Source organism: Melanaphis sacchari, unplaced genomic scaffold, assembly GCF_002803265.2.
Source record: "Melanaphis sacchari strain LSU unplaced genomic scaffold, SCAv2.0 Contig42_pilon_pilon, whole genome shotgun sequence".
In the NCBI taxonomy this organism is placed as follows: domain Eukaryota; kingdom Metazoa; phylum Arthropoda; class Insecta; order Hemiptera; family Aphididae; genus Melanaphis; species Melanaphis sacchari.
In genome coordinates this window covers 2,539,436-2,559,132 of record NW_020271275.1, presented here as the reverse complement: position 1 = coordinate 2,559,132, position 19,697 = coordinate 2,539,436, and the positions used below count along the sequence as shown (strand labels likewise).

At 26.0% G+C, this 19,697-nt stretch overlaps 1 protein-coding gene across 1 annotated transcript; it reads right to left on the bottom strand.

Annotated features, from left to right (window-relative positions):
* Positions 1 to 515: 515 nt before the first annotated feature.
* LOC112597563 (coiled-coil and C2 domain-containing protein 2A) lies at positions 516 to 17,200 on the bottom strand. The gene is made up of 25 exons (XM_025343666.1): positions 16,993 to 17,200; positions 16,740 to 16,868; positions 16,592 to 16,681; positions 15,309 to 15,401; positions 14,632 to 14,728; positions 14,112 to 14,285; positions 13,721 to 13,856; positions 13,507 to 13,624; positions 13,101 to 13,411; positions 12,839 to 13,042; positions 12,607 to 12,786; positions 12,283 to 12,537; positions 11,985 to 12,221; positions 11,802 to 11,907; positions 11,531 to 11,737; positions 10,795 to 10,988; positions 9,893 to 10,004; positions 9,645 to 9,832; positions 7,881 to 8,076; positions 6,790 to 6,942; positions 5,728 to 5,893; positions 4,840 to 4,961; positions 2,736 to 3,014; positions 1,476 to 1,859; positions 516 to 912 (listed from the first exon to the last, which is right to left on the bottom strand). The coding sequence occupies exons 1-25, from the start codon at positions 17,086 to 17,088 to the stop codon at positions 724 to 726; spliced, it is 4,416 nt and encodes a 1,471-aa protein (XP_025199451.1). The 5' UTR covers positions 17,089 to 17,200; the 3' UTR covers positions 516 to 723.
* Between the last annotated feature and the right edge of the window lie 2,497 nt (positions 17,201 to 19,697).

Below are 19,697 nucleotides of genomic sequence, written 5' to 3'. Positions count from 1 at the left end.
TGCGTCTTTGAATTTTTATGGGTAGCTAATATACTTTTTAATATTAAAAACATAATTTGGCGTATCTAAATATATTGTCATAATATATAAATTTTTAGTTTAAGCGATAAAAGAACCATTTTTTCATAATAATACCATTTTCCGTAGATATAAGCAACTATAAACTACCAAGTACTAAAATTACTGTTCAAAAGGTACATAGAAATAAGAAAACTATTGTAATATAAATAAAATACAATTCGTACACTTATACGTATATTATGCATATTTATTTAAAAACCGGTTACCAGTTACCTATTGTTGGTACGTTACAGAAACGCAGATTATTGATATTTATTCGTTTTATATATATATATAAATTTACCTTTTAAACAAAAAGGATTTGTATATTTTATCTTTTGTAAAAGACCATTTCTAAGGCAAAAAAAAAGTTTAAAAAAAAAATATTTATTAATTAAATTCCATAGTCGAGAAACTTTATTATTAAAAAAAAAAAAAGTTTAGTATATTTCGGCTTAAGCAATATACATATATATATATTTTAAATAACAGATATTAAATTTCAAAATGAAAATGGAGAAACCTTTGAGTCACTGAGGTAAAACCCAAAGAGAAATTGAGGTTGATCAATCTCTGGTATATCGTATTAATGTGAGCACAATTGTTTTCACGTCAAATATTTTAATAATTATTTACTAAACATGCATACATCATCACACGTGATCAACGCCTGGGTTGCAGAGATGCCAGATAGATCCAAACGGACAAGACTTGATTCGGGTACGGGTGCACGTAAACGGCTAGCGCGAACTCCACCAGTGGGTTTTCGTTCAAGTGCATACCCGTAGACTGTACGGCGTCGACCAAAACTTCGGTATTGCAATACGGTCTGTTGATGGGGAAACCACACATCTGAAATAAAACACATAAGGACGTAACGTTATAATAATACCTATAACAGAAAAATACTGTGCATTTAAGAATGATGTTATTTGATGACTGTTATTATGTGCGACTACTATTAAAATGAAAAGTTAGTCGACCAAAAATAAAAGAAAAAATTAAACGAAACAAAACGTAATTTGTTAACACGCGAGAATTTTAACAGAAGTGAAAAAATAAGAGAACATTTTGGATTTCATATCGAGTATGAAAGTACAATCGGTCATAGGGGTAACAAATTACTAAAGCACCCATACGGCTACATAACTTTTGAGTACGATTTAGAATGAGTCAGGCAAAACCACTCTTTTTTTCCGACAAAAACTAGTGCATAGTAAAACTCTATATCAGCATATTGCTGGCACGTCATTTTTTTTTTAAAAACTTTGATAACAAATGGTCGGCACGTGACCCGAAAAGGGTTTGCCACTCGCGCACTATACGTTATAGTCTACCCGATTACCCCATCGTCCTCGAGGAATAGTTAACAAACGGCACGTCTATAGTGGATATATTAAATGAACACTACACACCTTGTGAGAAACGAGCAAGTGTTGTAACTCGGCCAGGTAACCGTTTTCCGCGGGGGTAATGTCCTTGCATCCGCCATTCCACGTCTCCCGCTCCAGGTTCGGCAGGATTTTTCGCAGCACCGATATGCAATACCTGTTCCACACGGTCTTGGACTTGACTCGCCACTTCATCATCGCGTTCCGCAACGTCGTCTCCAGCTTGTCTTGCAAGAGACGGGCGTCCGCAATGGCCGCCGGAGTGTAGTCCACCGTATCTGGCTGCACAGAACCTGCTGCGGTGGGCGCCGCCTGATACCGGCCGAAAGCCGGGTTCCAGTCCCGGGACTGCGTTACGTCCCACCGAGTCCTGGGCACCGATTTCTCGTACTGAACATTCAACCAAATCTATAAACATTATAAGTAGGTAGTATGTATAATATTTAAATGTATATACGCACCTAACCTAACCAGAGTAATTATTTTAATAATAAAAACGAAAAACGAAAATAATATTAGCAGCGGTCTAGACGTTTAGTATATTATATTATGCATAACATACATAAGTGGTCGAAGATTTTTTCAAATTATGATACGAGAGGATGTTCTTAAATTTAAATAGACAATAATAATATATAACAACATAGTAAATATTTTTATTCGTTTATTCATGAATATTCTGCTATAATAAATAATATATTAAAATGTGATTAATAATTTACTTTACTTTAATTAAATTAGTTAATAATGAACAAACATAAAATTTAAAAAAATCGGTATAAGATAAACAAAAAAAAAAATTGTAATATACCAACAATAGGTATTTTACGACGTTAGATATGAGGGAATATGAATGTTTATTTAAATTATTTTATTATTATTTCTCAAGGAATACCTCGGAATAGCTAAGTAGACAATACGTCGAGAAAAAATAATGTCTTCAGTTGAAAGTTTAGTTTGTAATATAACGTATAAAAAAAATAAATAAAACTCGGTATAGCTAATTGAAAAAGGTAATAACCAGGGAGAGTGGAAATATAAATTAAAACAAGTCACCCAAGACAGCTGTAACAGATCAATATTTTTCCAAAAAAAGTGTTAAACATTTTGAGTTTAAGTGTTTGTATAAGATGATAATATAGATCAAAAATCACGCCACATAGTTATTACCGTTGCAAAAAATTATTTTCTAACATTCGCTTAGAAATAAAAATTAGCTGTATTGACTATAATAACATCTGATCATAAGGCCTATATTAGTAAGGTCTATAAATAATTACTCACGTTTTCGGCGTTTATCAAACAATATGCTTCCTGTACGGGTGAAAAACTGTCGCACGTAGAGTACTTCTGACCGGTGAGCGGGTCCCAGACGTCGTACACGGGCGCGGCGGCCGGTTGGTCAGGCACCGGGCGCGATGTTAGTACGTAAGCTGCTTCGCCCCGGGATACGCCAGTGCCCAGCAGCAGCCAAGACCGGACATTTAACTTGGCGAAATAGCAGCACAGCAACAGACCGTGGTCGATACCGGAACCGCCGCCGAACAGTAAACCCAACAATTGCTAAAACAATCGGCGCAAATCTAAACAATCTAACTGCGAATTTAACACGGTCCAGATGGATTATGATTTAAGTATAATTTTTTTAACTGATCAGAACGCACTTTATCATTAATATGACGACACTGTACCTATACATTGCAAGTCGATCTTATAAGAACCTTATATATAAGGTAATGTGGGAAAGGGTGCCTAATCACTTGCGACACCCATCTACTCACTAATCAGTGAATTATTGCTAATGAATGGTCAACATTTTTTATTTTGATTTCCACGATTAACAATTATTATTTTAATGTGACGTCTTGAGGACAATATTCGTGAAAATTATTATTTTCAAAAAAAAATAAATAAATAATATTGTTTAGAAAAAATACTAAAAGGTTTATTGAACATTTGCCTCGTAATATGTTTTTGTTTCATATTAAAGTACAAAACGGATGAGAAAAAACATATTATGTTTATTACATCTGAAACGCGATATCAACATAACACCAAATGTCGACCTTCTGCGGTCGGTCGACATTCGGTGTTTTATCCACATACAGTTTATAATACTCGTAAAAAATACATTTATGTTTTATCAACATTATATAATTATTTAAAGATAATTTAAAATTTTGTATTAATGTATTTAAGCCCTCATAATTGATTTAATATGTTACCCTTATCCTTTAAAAACATTGAACACTTCTAATTAAATTATTAAACACCTCGTAGTTTTATTTTCATCTGATATTGAGGAATCAAAATATAAATGCGTTACTACGATATTTAAGCAAAAATAGAAATATTCGTTAGGGTTTGTATGAACAATGCATTAAGTATAGTATACCAAACCCCATTAAGAAATCCAAAGAAATTAAATATATTTTACTAATAGTCAATAGTATGTACAGATATCATTTACTGAAACAGGAAATATACCAAAAATTTTTTTAAATACAAACAATGATTATAATTTATAATCAATGGTATAAATAATACTATTACGAAATCATAATAATATATTCCTTTTTATTTTTTGAATCAAGTGACAAGACAAGTACAGTTAAATCTGTAAGTTTTTAGCTATATGTTTTAATAAGTATTCAAATAATTAGTAAAAATTAAATTAAATAATAAAGACAATTTCAGTAAAAAACACCCATACTAAGATAAAACTAATGCATATATGAACAGTACAAAACTAGATCGGTGCAAATAGACATATTTAAATCGAATTGCACTGACATTGAACCATCCGTTCAGTACGACCGGATATGCATAAATACCGTTATTATTAGTAAATAATAAACATACCTTTAATGCGATAAACCAAATTTTAATATGGCATTTAAGTATTGATTAAAAAGTGCTACTACAAATAGCAATCATAAATAATATACGAGTATGTAACACTTCAAACGAACTGACTATGAACTATAAGTATATTATATATATATATATTTGTAAACCAAGCAATATAATGATATGATAAGCCAATGTCTAAAAATATTTTTCATTCAATTTAAAGCAATTAATAAAATAAAAATAAACACGTTTGAAAATCAATGTATCTTGATGGCTATAAATTATAAAATATAAATGTCCAGCATTAAGATTTAAGAGTCTGTTGTGTAGTTTACGACCTTCAATATTAGCTATAAAACTATTTTATTTGTGAGTGTACTCGTGGTAAGAGCTGCAGCCAATGCATTACACAACTGCAGTGGAGTGGTACGTGAATTACATTTTTATTTTTCCCATATTCCGTGCAGTATATATATATATATATACTGCATCTATATAATAGAGAGAGAGAGATAGATATATTAATAAGACTCACATCTCCGGTCAACCAAACGTCAAAACGGCCGATGAGCAAAACGTTGCTGTTGATCACAGGTATGAGCGATACAAATCTAGCGACCATTTCAGCAGTGATATTTGATACATCCTCGGAGATAACTGATAAAAAAAAAAAAATACAACAATTTTAAATAAAAGATATAGGTAAATAAAAAAAAAATAATAACGTGTTACAGATGATAAGTCAGTTATAATTTTTTCGATAAATTAAAATGTACTTTATTTTATTATTTTTTTTTAAACATTTCAAAACTTGATGAGAGAACTCAAAGAACTGCCTATTGACATTATCGTTATAGTGTTGTACTGTATACAGGGGTTGAAGAAGGGAACACAAAGAAACTTTGTCACATTAACATCCGATTGTGCTTAAAAGGCGTCCCCTTTAACTTACTCTTCAAATGGTACGTTGGTAAGCAGATGCTATGAAGTTAAATCAAAATAATTTCTTCTCTGTTTTAAATTCATATTTATTTATTTTCGAAATGTTATTCTTTTAGATTTATGAATGCTTAATATATATATATTTTTTAGTTTGATAAAAAAAATAATATTGATATAAATAATAGGCCTGATAAATTAGCCATCCAGACGCAACATTTTATAAAATAATATTTTATGTTTAGGCGTTAAACAACTATTGTGTGCAATAAAGTCTTTAAAAACATTGGTTTGAAGTACAAGACAACTTTACGCGGAACGCTAGAAATAAAATAAAATAAAAATCGTAGTACCCTCTAAAATGTTGTGTTACATTGAGCTTTGCCTGTATGATATATGTGTTATATATACCACCTAGCTTAAAATTATATACAAAAGCTCAAAAAAACACCGTAGGATAAAATGAAAATTTATCATAACGTACCAGGGAGCGGCAATGGCCTGAAGAATCTAGTCACACAAACGGATTTACCACTGCAATGTATCACTAAGGTTTTCACAGACCTTCCGGGAAACTGTTTTTTTCCTTCTGCAGACCAATACTCTAAATATCTCTCAAAATTAAACGATTCGCTGCAATCCAACCTCTCCTGTAAATTATAATTCAACAACATTTTTAGATACATAACATAATTTTAAATCTAAAATAATATTATATAATTATTATAGGTACCTGCGTATCAAACGATAATGATAATGATTAAAAATCAAAGTTTTACGCAAAAAAGTTTTCAATTACACTGATTAAAAAGAAGAAAAAAATTGAACAGTTTAACATAAACGGGTAAGAGTACAAAATAAATTTATGTTATACTATAATAAATAGGCTGAAATGTTCAAGATCATTAATTAGGTTAAGAGCAAATTAAAAAAAATGTGTTAAAGGATAAAAATAAAGTAATAAATATCTATATAATAATCCATTAAAAGCATTTAGCTTGATAAATCCATTGAATAACTGAATATATAATTTTTTTTTAAATAAAAATAATGAATAAATAAGTCATACATGTTCAGCTCTTAAATTCAATGACATGTTTCTGTTAAGTCCTAAGTATATTTTATACTTATATAAGCTATCTTAGTAGTACCGTGTAAAAATAATAATATTAACATAAGCATTAAATCAGTTTAATTGTTTATCTTGTAGTTAAAAACTTATTATATAAAATAATATATTTGCATACAAATTATAACTAAATGTTATGACATTGTATAGTTTCTAAAATTGATTCAATTAATAATAATTATAAAAAAAAAGAAACTCAAAAATGTCCTAATGTCATAATATATATTAATGATCAAATGTAAATGTATCAAAATAATTTAACATATTATTAAAATAAACAACTCAAAACACTCCATACTACGATACTCAAAACTAAAGCAAAAAAAAAAAATCATTTTAAAACCTGCTAACAAAATTTTGAAAATGGAATGTTATGATAGATATTTTATCATTCATTAGTATTAAGATGTAACCAACCTTGATAGGTTCAGGATGGTGCAGTGGAGGTTGGACCATAATAAATAAACTCAGAAAAGTTGAGTTCCTAAAATGAGAGCTTTCAGAGTTCGAAACAAGTCTTTCATATCCCAAGAGGTGTCTAGGTGTGTTCATTTGAAATATTCCCTCGATCTGAAAAAATATTGAAATAAAATAAATATATCCAATAATATTATACTAAAATACACATGCATATTTAATGGTATTTTTAGAATAATTTAAAATTACATTAGTTACGCTAGCCCATAATAATTATTAATATATTACATACTAAATAACAAGTTAATAAATTTCTTTAATGTTGTGACAAATAATAAAATGAAATATAAATTATGAAAATTCCTACTCTAATTTTAATATTTTTATTGAAAGCAAGGGCTATTAAGAATAAATATAAGTCAATAGACAATAATGATTTATTACAGCATACAAAACATATTTATTTCATAAAATACCATAAAAAGTTTTTTATACAAAAATACATTTTAATATTACCTAATTGCTTATTAAATATTGGTTAATATTTTTGATTTAACAATTAAATTAATAGGACATGGAAAAACCAAAAACTTATTAAATATAATAACAAAGTAATAAATATAATTAGAATTTTTTTAAAGTTTTATTTCACAATATTAATATTTGTAACAAACTTTCAGTTGGTAGCTGCTATTTTTTGCTTAACATAAAATTGATAATTTTAAATTTGATTTTCGTTAAATAACTTATTTATTAAATATAATTAATCCTCATTTCCATTTAATCATAAACAAATAAACTAAACTTATTTCAATAAAGATATTTTAAATGTAATTATCAAGACCATCCAGAAACATAAAAATATTTTATTGTTATATTAAGATAAGAAGTAATAATTATCAAACGACCATTTCTAGAAATAAAAAACCAAATATAAAATTAGTAATAAATATAATTATTATACACGTCTTGAAAAATAAACATGGCTTAATGTGAGTAATGCATGATAACAATATAACAATATTTTAAAATATATTATATTATTATTTTAAGATATATTTTATGAGTATATCAATACAATTTTTACTAACTTGAGAGCTATTGAATAATGCTGATATAGGTATTACGCAGCTTCCTAACCAATGTCTCTCCAAACGTTGATGTATGTTTGTTTCTCGTGTTCTATCATCTTCTAATATATCAACAACTATTTCATCATACATATTTATGTAAATGCAATCATCAATAGGTTGAACTTCATTAGGACATAAATCAACTGAATTTGATCTGTAAAAAAAAAATATTAAAAATTTTATTGAATGTTTAACTAAGAAATTTAGTCTGTTTAATTTTTAATTTAACAAGCTAAATAATAATAATATACAACAGTAGGAAATAGTATATTTAAGATTTTATTAAAAAATTTTGGAATAAAATTGTTTAAAAAAATTATACTTAAAATTAAGTTGTGTATAATAAATTATGCAGTTGTATTAATTTTTTTAATAATAACTTATTCAATATTGATTATAATCAGTTAATAGTTAAACATTTAAAATCTAAGTATACCTAATAAAATAAATTCTTACAAAAATAATATACCATAGCATAACAAAAATGCTTAATCAAAAATAAACATCATAATTTGTAAATTTTGAATATATTTAATTTAGTTTTTAAAAATATTATGATTATTTTGTTTATAATAACAATAAGTAAAAAAAAATATAATTACTATTTTTATTTTATGTATTTTACTATAGTATATAAATAATAGGTATAAATAGATGATTAAAATTACTAGGGATATAAATCATCTTTAAACATGTCATCTAAATATATTGGAAGTAATCAATAAACTTAGAAACAATTAAAAAATGTATCAAACATTTTTCCACATACATTATTTTTTATGTTTGCTTAATTGAAATCAATTATCAGGTGAAAATTTACTTCCACAACACTTTTAATTAAATACAATAATATATTCTATAATTGTGATAATTATTTAAAAACCAATGAAGTTTGTAATAATTATTATAAACTTGTTCCTGGCACATATAAAAATGAACAATATGCCTGTCTATCAATCATTATCGAAACTTTATTATTTATTTTTTTTTAAAGTTTATTTCCATTTAAATACATACAATTTTAAAAAACAAAAAAATCATATATTTAACAGTTTATACAGCATACTTAAGATTTACTTAGTATGCATTGTACATGTTTTCTTGTTTTTTAGTGTATTAAGTCAAACTTCAGCTCAAATTGCTCACAAATAGCATACAGAAATATATTTTTACCCGATCTAGAACAAATGAATGCGGCCGTTTGAACGCGAAGTCATTTAGACACAGCTGTTTGAGTGCCAGTACATTTGGACACGAGGACAAAATTAATAATTATAATTAATACTATAGTTTTATCATGATATTAGGATTTATCTTACATTATCAAATCAACATTAACGTTTAGGCACTAAGTCGTTTATACCAGTATTGATTAATTTGTTTTATTATTATAAATATTTAAATAAAATGTATGCTTATAAACTATGTTTTATGATAATTCTACTATAATATACGTATATTTATATTTTATTCTCATTGGTATAAGTAAAAATAAAGAATTGAATAACTATAATTTGATCCTTGCGTCCAAATATACTATTGCCCAAACAGCAGCGTCTAAATGACTTGGCGTCCAAATAGTCACATCCATTTGTCCCTGTTTGGTTTTTACCGTAATTAATAAAATTTTACCTTTTACAAATATAAATACCATCACAAAGTAGTTCATAAGCAATGGAATAAAAAAAAAATAAGTAATCTCATACTTTAAAAATGTCTAACCTCAAGACCAATTGCAAATCTTGGTTCCAAGTTGGATTAGAGCCTTCAGCTGTAGTTGTTCTACTTGTTTGATTCTTAAAGGATATTTCAATAAATGGTTGTACTGGAACCATTGCTATATCTCCCATCATCATATCAGAGTTTTTTCTCACAGGTACCTCAAAAGCTCTCATTACATTGATAACAACCTAATATGAAAAAAATATATAAAAATAATAATTAAGAACAATAATATTCATGAAATTTACTTTAATTTCTTGTCCTGATAGGCTTTTAACTGGTACTTTCTTTCTTTCCTTTCTTTTAGGACGTAATGGTCGTTTGGGCTGAAACATTTTCATGAATGTCAAACCTAAGGTTCTGTAAATAATAACAATAGTATATAAATAATTAATAAGTATTCAATATTAAACAATAACAGTGTGCAAGTCAGTATTTAGGAGAAAAGGAAAAAGGACTTTTATTCACCCAGCTTGAGGTGAAACTTAAAGAGCGCAAAACTTATATTTTTTTTTTATTTAACCAAATATTTTTTTTTGTATATCATATTGTTTAATTGTTTTGTAGGTGAAAATTCAAAAATAAAATAGCTAAACTGTTTTAGAAATATTCTTTCAAATGTATTTTTAATTAAATAAATCCTTAGAAAACTGATTACAATATTACACATAACGAAACTTGTAGTTAGTAGATGTGTAGTTATAATTGTAACTTGTAACTCACAATAAACATTTAAAAAAAATACCGACATAAAATATTTAATGCGACAAAATATATTCTAAGCATTTAAATTTTTCTTAATCTTCTAACAATATTTTGGTGTTCTGTAGCTTAAACATATTAATACAATGAGTGTATTTGAAACATTTCTTCTTCTTACAACGAAATAATATTTATAATAAAAATAAATAATAATCACTTAAAGCAAGTAAATAATTTTTAATTAAATACATTATTCAAAGTAAATAATAATAATTAAATAATTGTTAATAATATTATTTTAATCAATTATTCTTTTTTAATGCTTATCTTAGTTTTAAAAATTTCACTATCAACTCTGAAAGTGTTAGAATCTTAAAAGTATCCACGAGTATCAAAAATCTAAGTACGGCCCTGATATTATGATAAATTTTTATTAAAATTTACCTACCCAATATCAGGTACAGTGTCTTCAACAATGATATCTCTGGTTATTTTATTCCCATTACCAAGCTTACATTGCTTAAAGATCTTGTCATAAAGTTTGATAACTGAATAACGCCCCAAGATTCTACTAGTTTCCAAAGATCCAAGACCAGCAACTTCAAGTGCTAGCTCAGAAGTTGCCACACGATTTTCAAATTCCTTAAAAAAAAAATTATTTGAAATTAGTTTCATACAATTTATTTAGCGTAAGCATGATATTGAATAAAATTATTGAAACATATTACTCCACAGAAAAACCTTTTTTGTATTATTACTGTTATTATTATTATTATAATCATAACTCAATCTTCTTTTCAACTAAAAACCAAACAAATTATATTCTTCATTGAACATTCTAATTATATGAACCTCTAAAAAATTCTTTCCAAACCCACCAGAACTTTAAACTTAAGAACCAAAAGAAACTTAAATTATTCTCCCATTTATAAACACAAGTGGCTTAAACAAATGAATATAACATTAAATTAAATTTAAAAATAATTATCTTTTAATTGTAATAATACATTACACAATTTTATCAATTTATGGTAAAATAAAGTATTTTAATACTAAATATGACTACATCAGCCAATTTAATTAGATCAATAAGAAAAAATATAGTAATTGTAAGTTACAAAAATATTTTTTGTAAATTAACTTCAGTATGAAAATATTATAATAATTACTCATTAATAACTTACATTAAATATGTCTTTTGGTATAAGCCATTCTTTTAATGGGACAGCTTTGGCCATTCTAAATTCTATTTCTCCACGATCACGTAGCTTTAATAATTTTAGTCTAGGATTAGAGTTTAATTCTTCTTCAGAACAAAATTCCAACATTTTTTTATAAATATTAACACTAAATTTTGACTTCATTTTAAAAGCCATTTCTTCATCAACATTCTAAAAAAAAATTACTTTCAATACATTTAGAAAAACATTGATTGGACAATTGTATTTTACACACTTTTAGAGCCTCGAAAAATGATACATTGTTTGGGTCATTTGGATCTGGATGCAAATCATTCATCAAACTCGAAATCTTTTCTGTTTTAGTTGACAAAATATTGGTACTAATTTAATAAATTACATAGTATATTACATATAATCATATTCCATTTATGTAAGTTTAAATACACATAATAATTACTTTTGTGAATAGATTCTGTTAAAGTAATTTTCAGGGGGGCATAATATTTTATCATTAAATGTGCCCCAACCAGCCTTACACAAAACTTCACCAGATGTATATAAACACTGAATTTCCATATCTTCTGGAAATACTTTGAATTCTACACCACTACCAACACCAGCATTTTGAAAACTCTGATTGCCAAAACAACTGAATTCCAAGTTTTCTATGTCAACCATATCTAATGTAATATCGCTAAAATTAAAAATATTATTGAAAGTATTTTATTTGTCTTGCAATGATTAATCAGTAATACCTTATGGGAAATGGTATGTAAATTTCTGCTATAGGATTTTTTGTAAACATATTTTTTGAACTAAGATTTTCACAATGTATGTTTAATGACAATGTATCAGGCCACTGATGAATTTCAACAACAAATTTCTGATTAACATCAATAGAAAAATTGTCATCGATCGGTAAAAAAGTAGATTCACACACAATATGACCATTGAATATCACATCAAACCAAATAGAATATTTAGACAATGCCAATCTCCGTTGAAGCTCACTACAAAAAACATGTTACACTATTTTAATATTGATACATATGAAAAATTGAAATCAAATTTTTATTTACTCTTTTGCAGTAATAGAATCTTCAGGGGTAGGTTCAATTTTAGACATAATAAATGTAACAATCGGCTCTCCTGGAGATCTTAATGAATCTGAAAGAATACTGAACACCTGATCTCGGACTTTAGGAATATTGGTTTCAATATTGTCCTCTCCCATTTCTTCGAGAGTCTCCGCTACTAACCTAAATTATCAAGATATTAAATTCAATCACTACAGTATTTTTTAATACATACCTATTGAACTCTGTTTCCCATTCCTCAGAATTATCGTGGTCATCAACAATTATTTCTAACTTAGTACTAGTAACAATGTATTCTTGCCTTTCTCTCAATTTTTTTAAGTCTCTCCAGGTCTCCAAAATATTAGATACTAAAGATCGGTCTGATTTACCTTCCAGCAATCTCTGGGCTCGAGTTTCTTTGATTTCTGTTTTGTATCTAAATAAAAAGTAAAAGTATTAAAACAAAATCACTAGCTGTGAAAACATTTTTGAACCTATGTAAACGATTTTTATGATTTTCCAGTAGATCTTTATCATTTTCTTCTGCCATAACCTTGACCAAAGTATCTTTAGCGTTGCGTAACGCTTCTAACCTTCCAGACAACATTTTTGTTCTTGCAATATCTTGACGACACTTATACTTATAAAACAGTTGTAACAGTCGTTTGTCTAAAACATGTTGTCGACTAAAAAGAGCATGATGACTAAACTGAATTTTTGAAATTTCTAATTCTAAAAGAAATTTTATTTCCTTAGAATCTTGGGAGTCATTGTGGAGACTGTAGGGGCTTTTAAATGGTATTGCCTAAAAACATAATAAATTGTTATAAGAAAAAATACACACAATATAAATAATGAAGTGTTATTGATAATAAAGGGTATCAATTATAATATACTTACGCTTATGTACTTAATGTCCAAATATCCATTATTTTCAGAAGAGTCTAAAAAATTACAAGATGGACTAGTCAGAGGATCGGGTAATCTAATTGGTTCACCGTCTTCACCAAACCAATGACTAACAACAACATTTTATAAATTATTAATTAAAACTAGTCTTAACTATTCAACTGGCTAACTAATTCAAAATATTCATATTCACAACAGTTCTTACAATTCATTGGCCTTAAGAAGTCTTTGTTGAAGTTTATTTAGACATTTTTCATGGACTGGGGGATATGTACCAACATAAAGTCCTTCTCTCTCAAGGTATCTTGGTTGTCTTGAATTCAGCCGTTTTTCAAGATCCACTAAAATCATTTATTTATATACACCGTTTTTGTTACTATTATTTTTTTTTTTTTTTAATTTCATAACATTTAACTAAAATTATATTCTAAAAATTAAAAAAAATAAAAAATAAAAAAACCAATTTTAAAACATTGCAATAGATTTAAATCAAAAACATCAACTTAAAAAAATAATTAAATATTTAAATAAATCATACTATTTAAATAAATAGAATATTATTTTGCAATATTTTAATTAATCATTAAGCTTCTTACCTGGAGATCCATCTGGAATAAAATAAATCTTTTCAGCTACTTCTTTTATTTTTATTGATGTATTCAAAAATGGTATTAACGAATGATCTAAGATATCGACATCCTCCCCATCTGCCAGTCCTAAATAATCTTCTGTGACTAGTTTTTTATTTTCTTCATTAGAAAATCCAACTTCTGCATTTATAAAAATGACTTAACTTATTTTCAGTGTAAAGTTAAGGACATTAAATTAACAATTAAAAAAAAAAAAAAAAATAGTTTCTTCTTTGAAAGTACCTTAATAAAAATCAATATTATGAATCATACCTTTATTATTATTTTTACAATAATAGTACTGGTAGGTTTCAAAAGTTAATTTTTATAAAGACATTTTATAGCAACTAGATTGTTACTAGATGTATTATATCATGTTTAAACACATTAAAATATTTTCTTCAATTTCAAATAATTATCAATGTATTGAAACAATTAATACAAATATGTATAAATAAAATAAAATAAATATAATTTGGACAATTACCGCTAGATTCAACTGATTTTTCGAGTATTTCTTCAGTTTTAGAAGGAGGATCCCATACTTTAGTGAAAAAATTGTAACTTTCAATTTCATGGTCTACCTTTTTACAATAAAATAATATATAGTATTAATTCCAGACATTAATGACTAAAATCTGAATACTTATTCAAAAGAACAAATTTATAATTATTTTTCAATTATAATTAATGTGGATAAGATTTCAATTAATAAGAAATGAGAAAAAAAAGCAGATGCAAAAGCTTAATGCATATGTTCATGATGTGATTCAGTTAAGTCCATGCTTCGTAAAGTACACCTGTCCAAGACAGGTGAGGAAATGCAGGTGCTATGTTGCAGGAACTATGGTTGATAGATAAGGATGAAACAGCCCGTGAAAGAAACTTAACTTAATGGTAAAACTAACAATAGAATTTAAGTGCAATAATTAGAGAGAATCGTTATAATTATAAAAAAAAAAAATAATTTTATTTTTACCTACCAAAAATCAGTTGGTGATTTTATGTGATATTTTTTACTTGTTTGTTTATTGGTTATCTGTGTACATTAACAAAATAAGTGCAAGTGTTGATGCTGTTGTACAAGTTACCTGTCTGGCTGTGTAAATAATATATTTAACTACATTAAATTGTGTACATATCATTATTTCTGTAGATTGGTACCTCATAAGTATTGTTTATGACCACATTTTTATTGATCTTATCCTTTTCATGTTTCTCCAATGCAGCAGCAACTGCTTGATTTTCTGAACTCATCTAAGAATTAAAATTAAAATTTGAATACAATCTATAAAATAAAAATATCATAATACTTATGTCTTACATATAGAAACCTTAAGCATATTAAATTGTTATTGATTAAATAGTTTACTTAATACAATTCACTAATATAATGTTAACCAATAACAAATACATAATAATTATAAAGTAATGTTTTATTCTTTTTATTTTATTCACTACAGTTTTAAGAAGAAGTATATTATACTTTTTTCAAGTAAACATTAAACAAAAATAATAGGTAAATTTATGTTTTAAACTATATATTTTTAATTCATTTTATTGATTATTGCAATTTACATTGTATAATTTATTGGATAAATTAAATAAAATCTGTATTTTAATAATATATATATATTAAAAATAGTTTTTATAAATACTAACAGAATGGTACTACAACAATGTTTTTAAGTTTTTTGTTAATATTATAAATTCTAACCTTCGAGTGATATTTAAAAAATAAATTAAGAGTATATATCTAGAGTTATAAATAACATAAAAATGTACTCTGTTAGTTGTATTTTAACTCAAAATTTGTTTAATGTCTAAGTATAATAAATTTAATAACTTAAAAGAACTAACAAAAGCGTAACCAAAACTGCAAATAATGAAAAAATATAAAAATATAACTTATTTTTATTTTTTTATAACAATAAAATAACACAGACATGTTATATATTAATTTTAAAAGGATATTGAAATCTACACAAAATTATGAAATGTATCTAAATATAACACAAACAATAAATCATAAAGTAATCAAATAATGATTATATATTATTTTTTTTAAATAAACTAAAAATTATATATTATCTGATTAGGTATAAAAAATATTATATTTATTTTTATTAACTATTGATTTTTATTATTGCACGTATAAATTGTGAGTACTATTGTGTTTGATTAATTTTATTTACAGTTCTTAATAAGTTAATAAGTGGCAAGTGTAGTTATGTTAATAAATTTAAACTTTGCCGATTTTATGTAAACTACATTATATATACATTTTATATATACATTCCCTCAACTCAAAATCAACTGATTAAATTTCAAATGTAATAGAAATAGTAGGTAATTAGATTTATCAAAGTTATGCAAAATGTTATTTGAGTTAGTTTATAAAAATAAATACATAACAAGTTTTATAATAGTAAAATATTCAAACATACCAATTGAGCTAAACGTTCAGCAGGCTGTTTGACATTTTGTTGAATTTTGGTTTTAGTTTGTTCAACTACCACAGTATTGGAGGCTCTTTCCTAGGAATATCAATTGTTAAAAATAATCACAAAATTCAGTAATTATTATCAAATATACCTTGACTTGATTGACATGTTCCCTGAGACGATCTTTAAATGAACGAACTTCTGATTGTGAAGTACATGTGCTGGACATACCATCAATGGATGGTCTACGACTGCCCAACACACTTGCTGGGCTCATAGCCTAAAAGAAAAAAATACCACTTAAATATTCTCTAAACACATAATAATATTAATTAAATACATATTATGTTTAGTAGAAATAGGTTTTTAGTTTATAAAACTGTAAGGTGTATATTATAAGTTACCACATCTACAGCAATATTTGACGTTCGTTCAGATGGCTCTGGTGTTTCACGAGGTGTTTCAGAACAATCAAGTACTTCCAAATCATTGTCATCCATTTTAATTGATGAAAAAATCCCTGTATGTGCAGTCACGTCAAGGTAATACAAATAATTAACTAGATATTGCTGTACGACACTAATAAAAAAAAAAAAGTTAAATAGTACTTAAAACAATATAATAAATAAATAGTAAACCAATAATATTGTTTAAAAGATCGTTAAGCGGAAAAATAAAACACTAATTGCCAATTGACTACTTAAACTTTCAATGATCGATATTCAAAAATATGAAATTTTTTCTTAAATATAATCTTATACGAAAAATAAATTTTGTTTTTGAAACAATCTCCATGGATACGCATAATAACACATTAATAATATTGATAATATCTGCAAAATGATAACACATGATTTATCAAATACATTCTTATCAGTTATCACGACTCTCGAAAATAAAATATAAACATAATTCAAATTTTTTCAACAAATAATAAAATTATTAAAATTAGTAATTGTACCTAATAAGGGAAAGATCAAAGATGAAAACCTTACCAACAATCCTAAAATTTACTTATCAGACAACCTTATGCATTTGATAGACTTAGCATTTAAATTTTAGAAACACAAGTCATTCTTGTTCTGAGGACCTTGCAGATTTTCAATTTTTGTACTCGATCATAAAGTTAAATGTTCTCCGTGAAATATGAATCACCATAATATTTTATGTATTATATTAACACTATTAATACTATAAAATTTAAAATCATTTTTAAAAATTAATTGTTAAAATTTTTCAATTTGTACCTCCCATCTATCAATATTTTAAATATTTTAAAATACTCAAATTTTCTTGATAAATGTTAACTTTTGTCTTTTGAAAATTAATAATAATCCAATTTTCAAACTATTATGTATAGATACTCAATTAAATACAGCCCTAGAAAAACTGAAAAATATTATTTTCCTATAAATAATGTGACAATATTAAAATGTTAAGAAATATACTTTTTTTAAGCTATTTATGAGGTGAAAATAAAATATCTTCCAGGAAAAAACCAATTACATTTGTGTGTGATGGCTATTCTTTAATAATAACATTAGTCGCCATACAATTTTGTTTTAGTTTCTATAAAAAATTTAAACTCTGATTGCCATTGGTACCTATTAAATTTTTGATAAAAATTATCTAAATTAGCCAAAGACAAACCTAATGCGTTGACGGCAAATCGTTTACTGAGGGATGAAAACTGAAAACTGAAAATTAAAGATAAAGAAGTCCGGTGCAGCAGTGACAAACCGGTTACGCTTATCTTTAATTACGTAATATAATAATATCTTTATATTTTATGTATAGACGTATAGTATTGAGTATTGAGCATTATTGCCTATGGGAAACTAAATATATCCAATATGGCAATATCCATAATATTGTTTAAAAATATTTATCTTGTTTTTAGAAATATAAACTGGTTATAAAAAGTTTGTTTTTTACGCAACATCACTACTTTAGTGACACTACATCAGCTATTAGAATCTGCTCAAGGTGCTTGACTGTTAACGTTATGTTTAGTTTATACTTTATACTAAATAAGTGTATAATAGTAAAAATGTTAACAACAAAACTATATACATTTTTAATTGTAACCGGTTATCAAATAATTACATTTATTTAAATTCATATTTAATTTAATTCAATTTATTTTGAACTTGTTGAATTTGTTCATATTTTTTTAAACTTGGACCCTCAGCTTTAGTTTGAAAATTAATTTGACATAAAATATTATAATTTATACATAACAATTAACACGTTAAAAAGTTAATAGAAAATATACCATATAATTGATATTTATTGAATATCTCTACACTGTAGTATTTAAAATTTAAGTGCCCCTAAGCATATAATTTATGTCACCTCTCCCACCATAATTAACAACATTAATACTACAATATTTCATAAATGATCGAAGTTCTAATATTTTATACATATTTAATGTTAGTAATAATAATATATATACTTCAGTATTAAATTTAGTCAATTAGTCAATCTTATATCAATTAATAAATAAAAATCGTTAAAATAGTTAAACAAAATTAAAAACTTTTTTAATTAAATAAATTAATACATAATAAAACAAATATTAATTTTATATTATTTTTTTTTTGTGCTTAAATTATTGGCGAAATTTTCAATTATGTTCTGCAAATACTTTGTCACCCTTGGACGTGTATCAACACTCTAACCTAACCTCTCGAAATACGAAGATTTCATGCGATATCTAATCAGATAAGCATATTATAATTATATTATGAGTAGGTACTGAATAGTTATCTATATTATGGGAGAATTCGACATTTGATGAATGGTGACTGAAAACATATATCTAGAAGCTAGACTCTAGATATACAAAACTTGCATCACAATTATATTTTTTTATTGAAATTACATCAACTGAATTATATATAATATAGCAAATACGGATAGTTATTTTCCGCCGTTTTTGGGCATAATGCCGCTATAAACCACTGCACAATTTACAATAGTTTGTGTTTTTGCATGTGTTAATAACGATTATCTTTCAATTTGATTTAGTTGTTGGATCATTTTTCTGAATACTAGTCGATAAAATCTAAATAAAATTATGATTTTTTTATTTTTTAAGAAATTT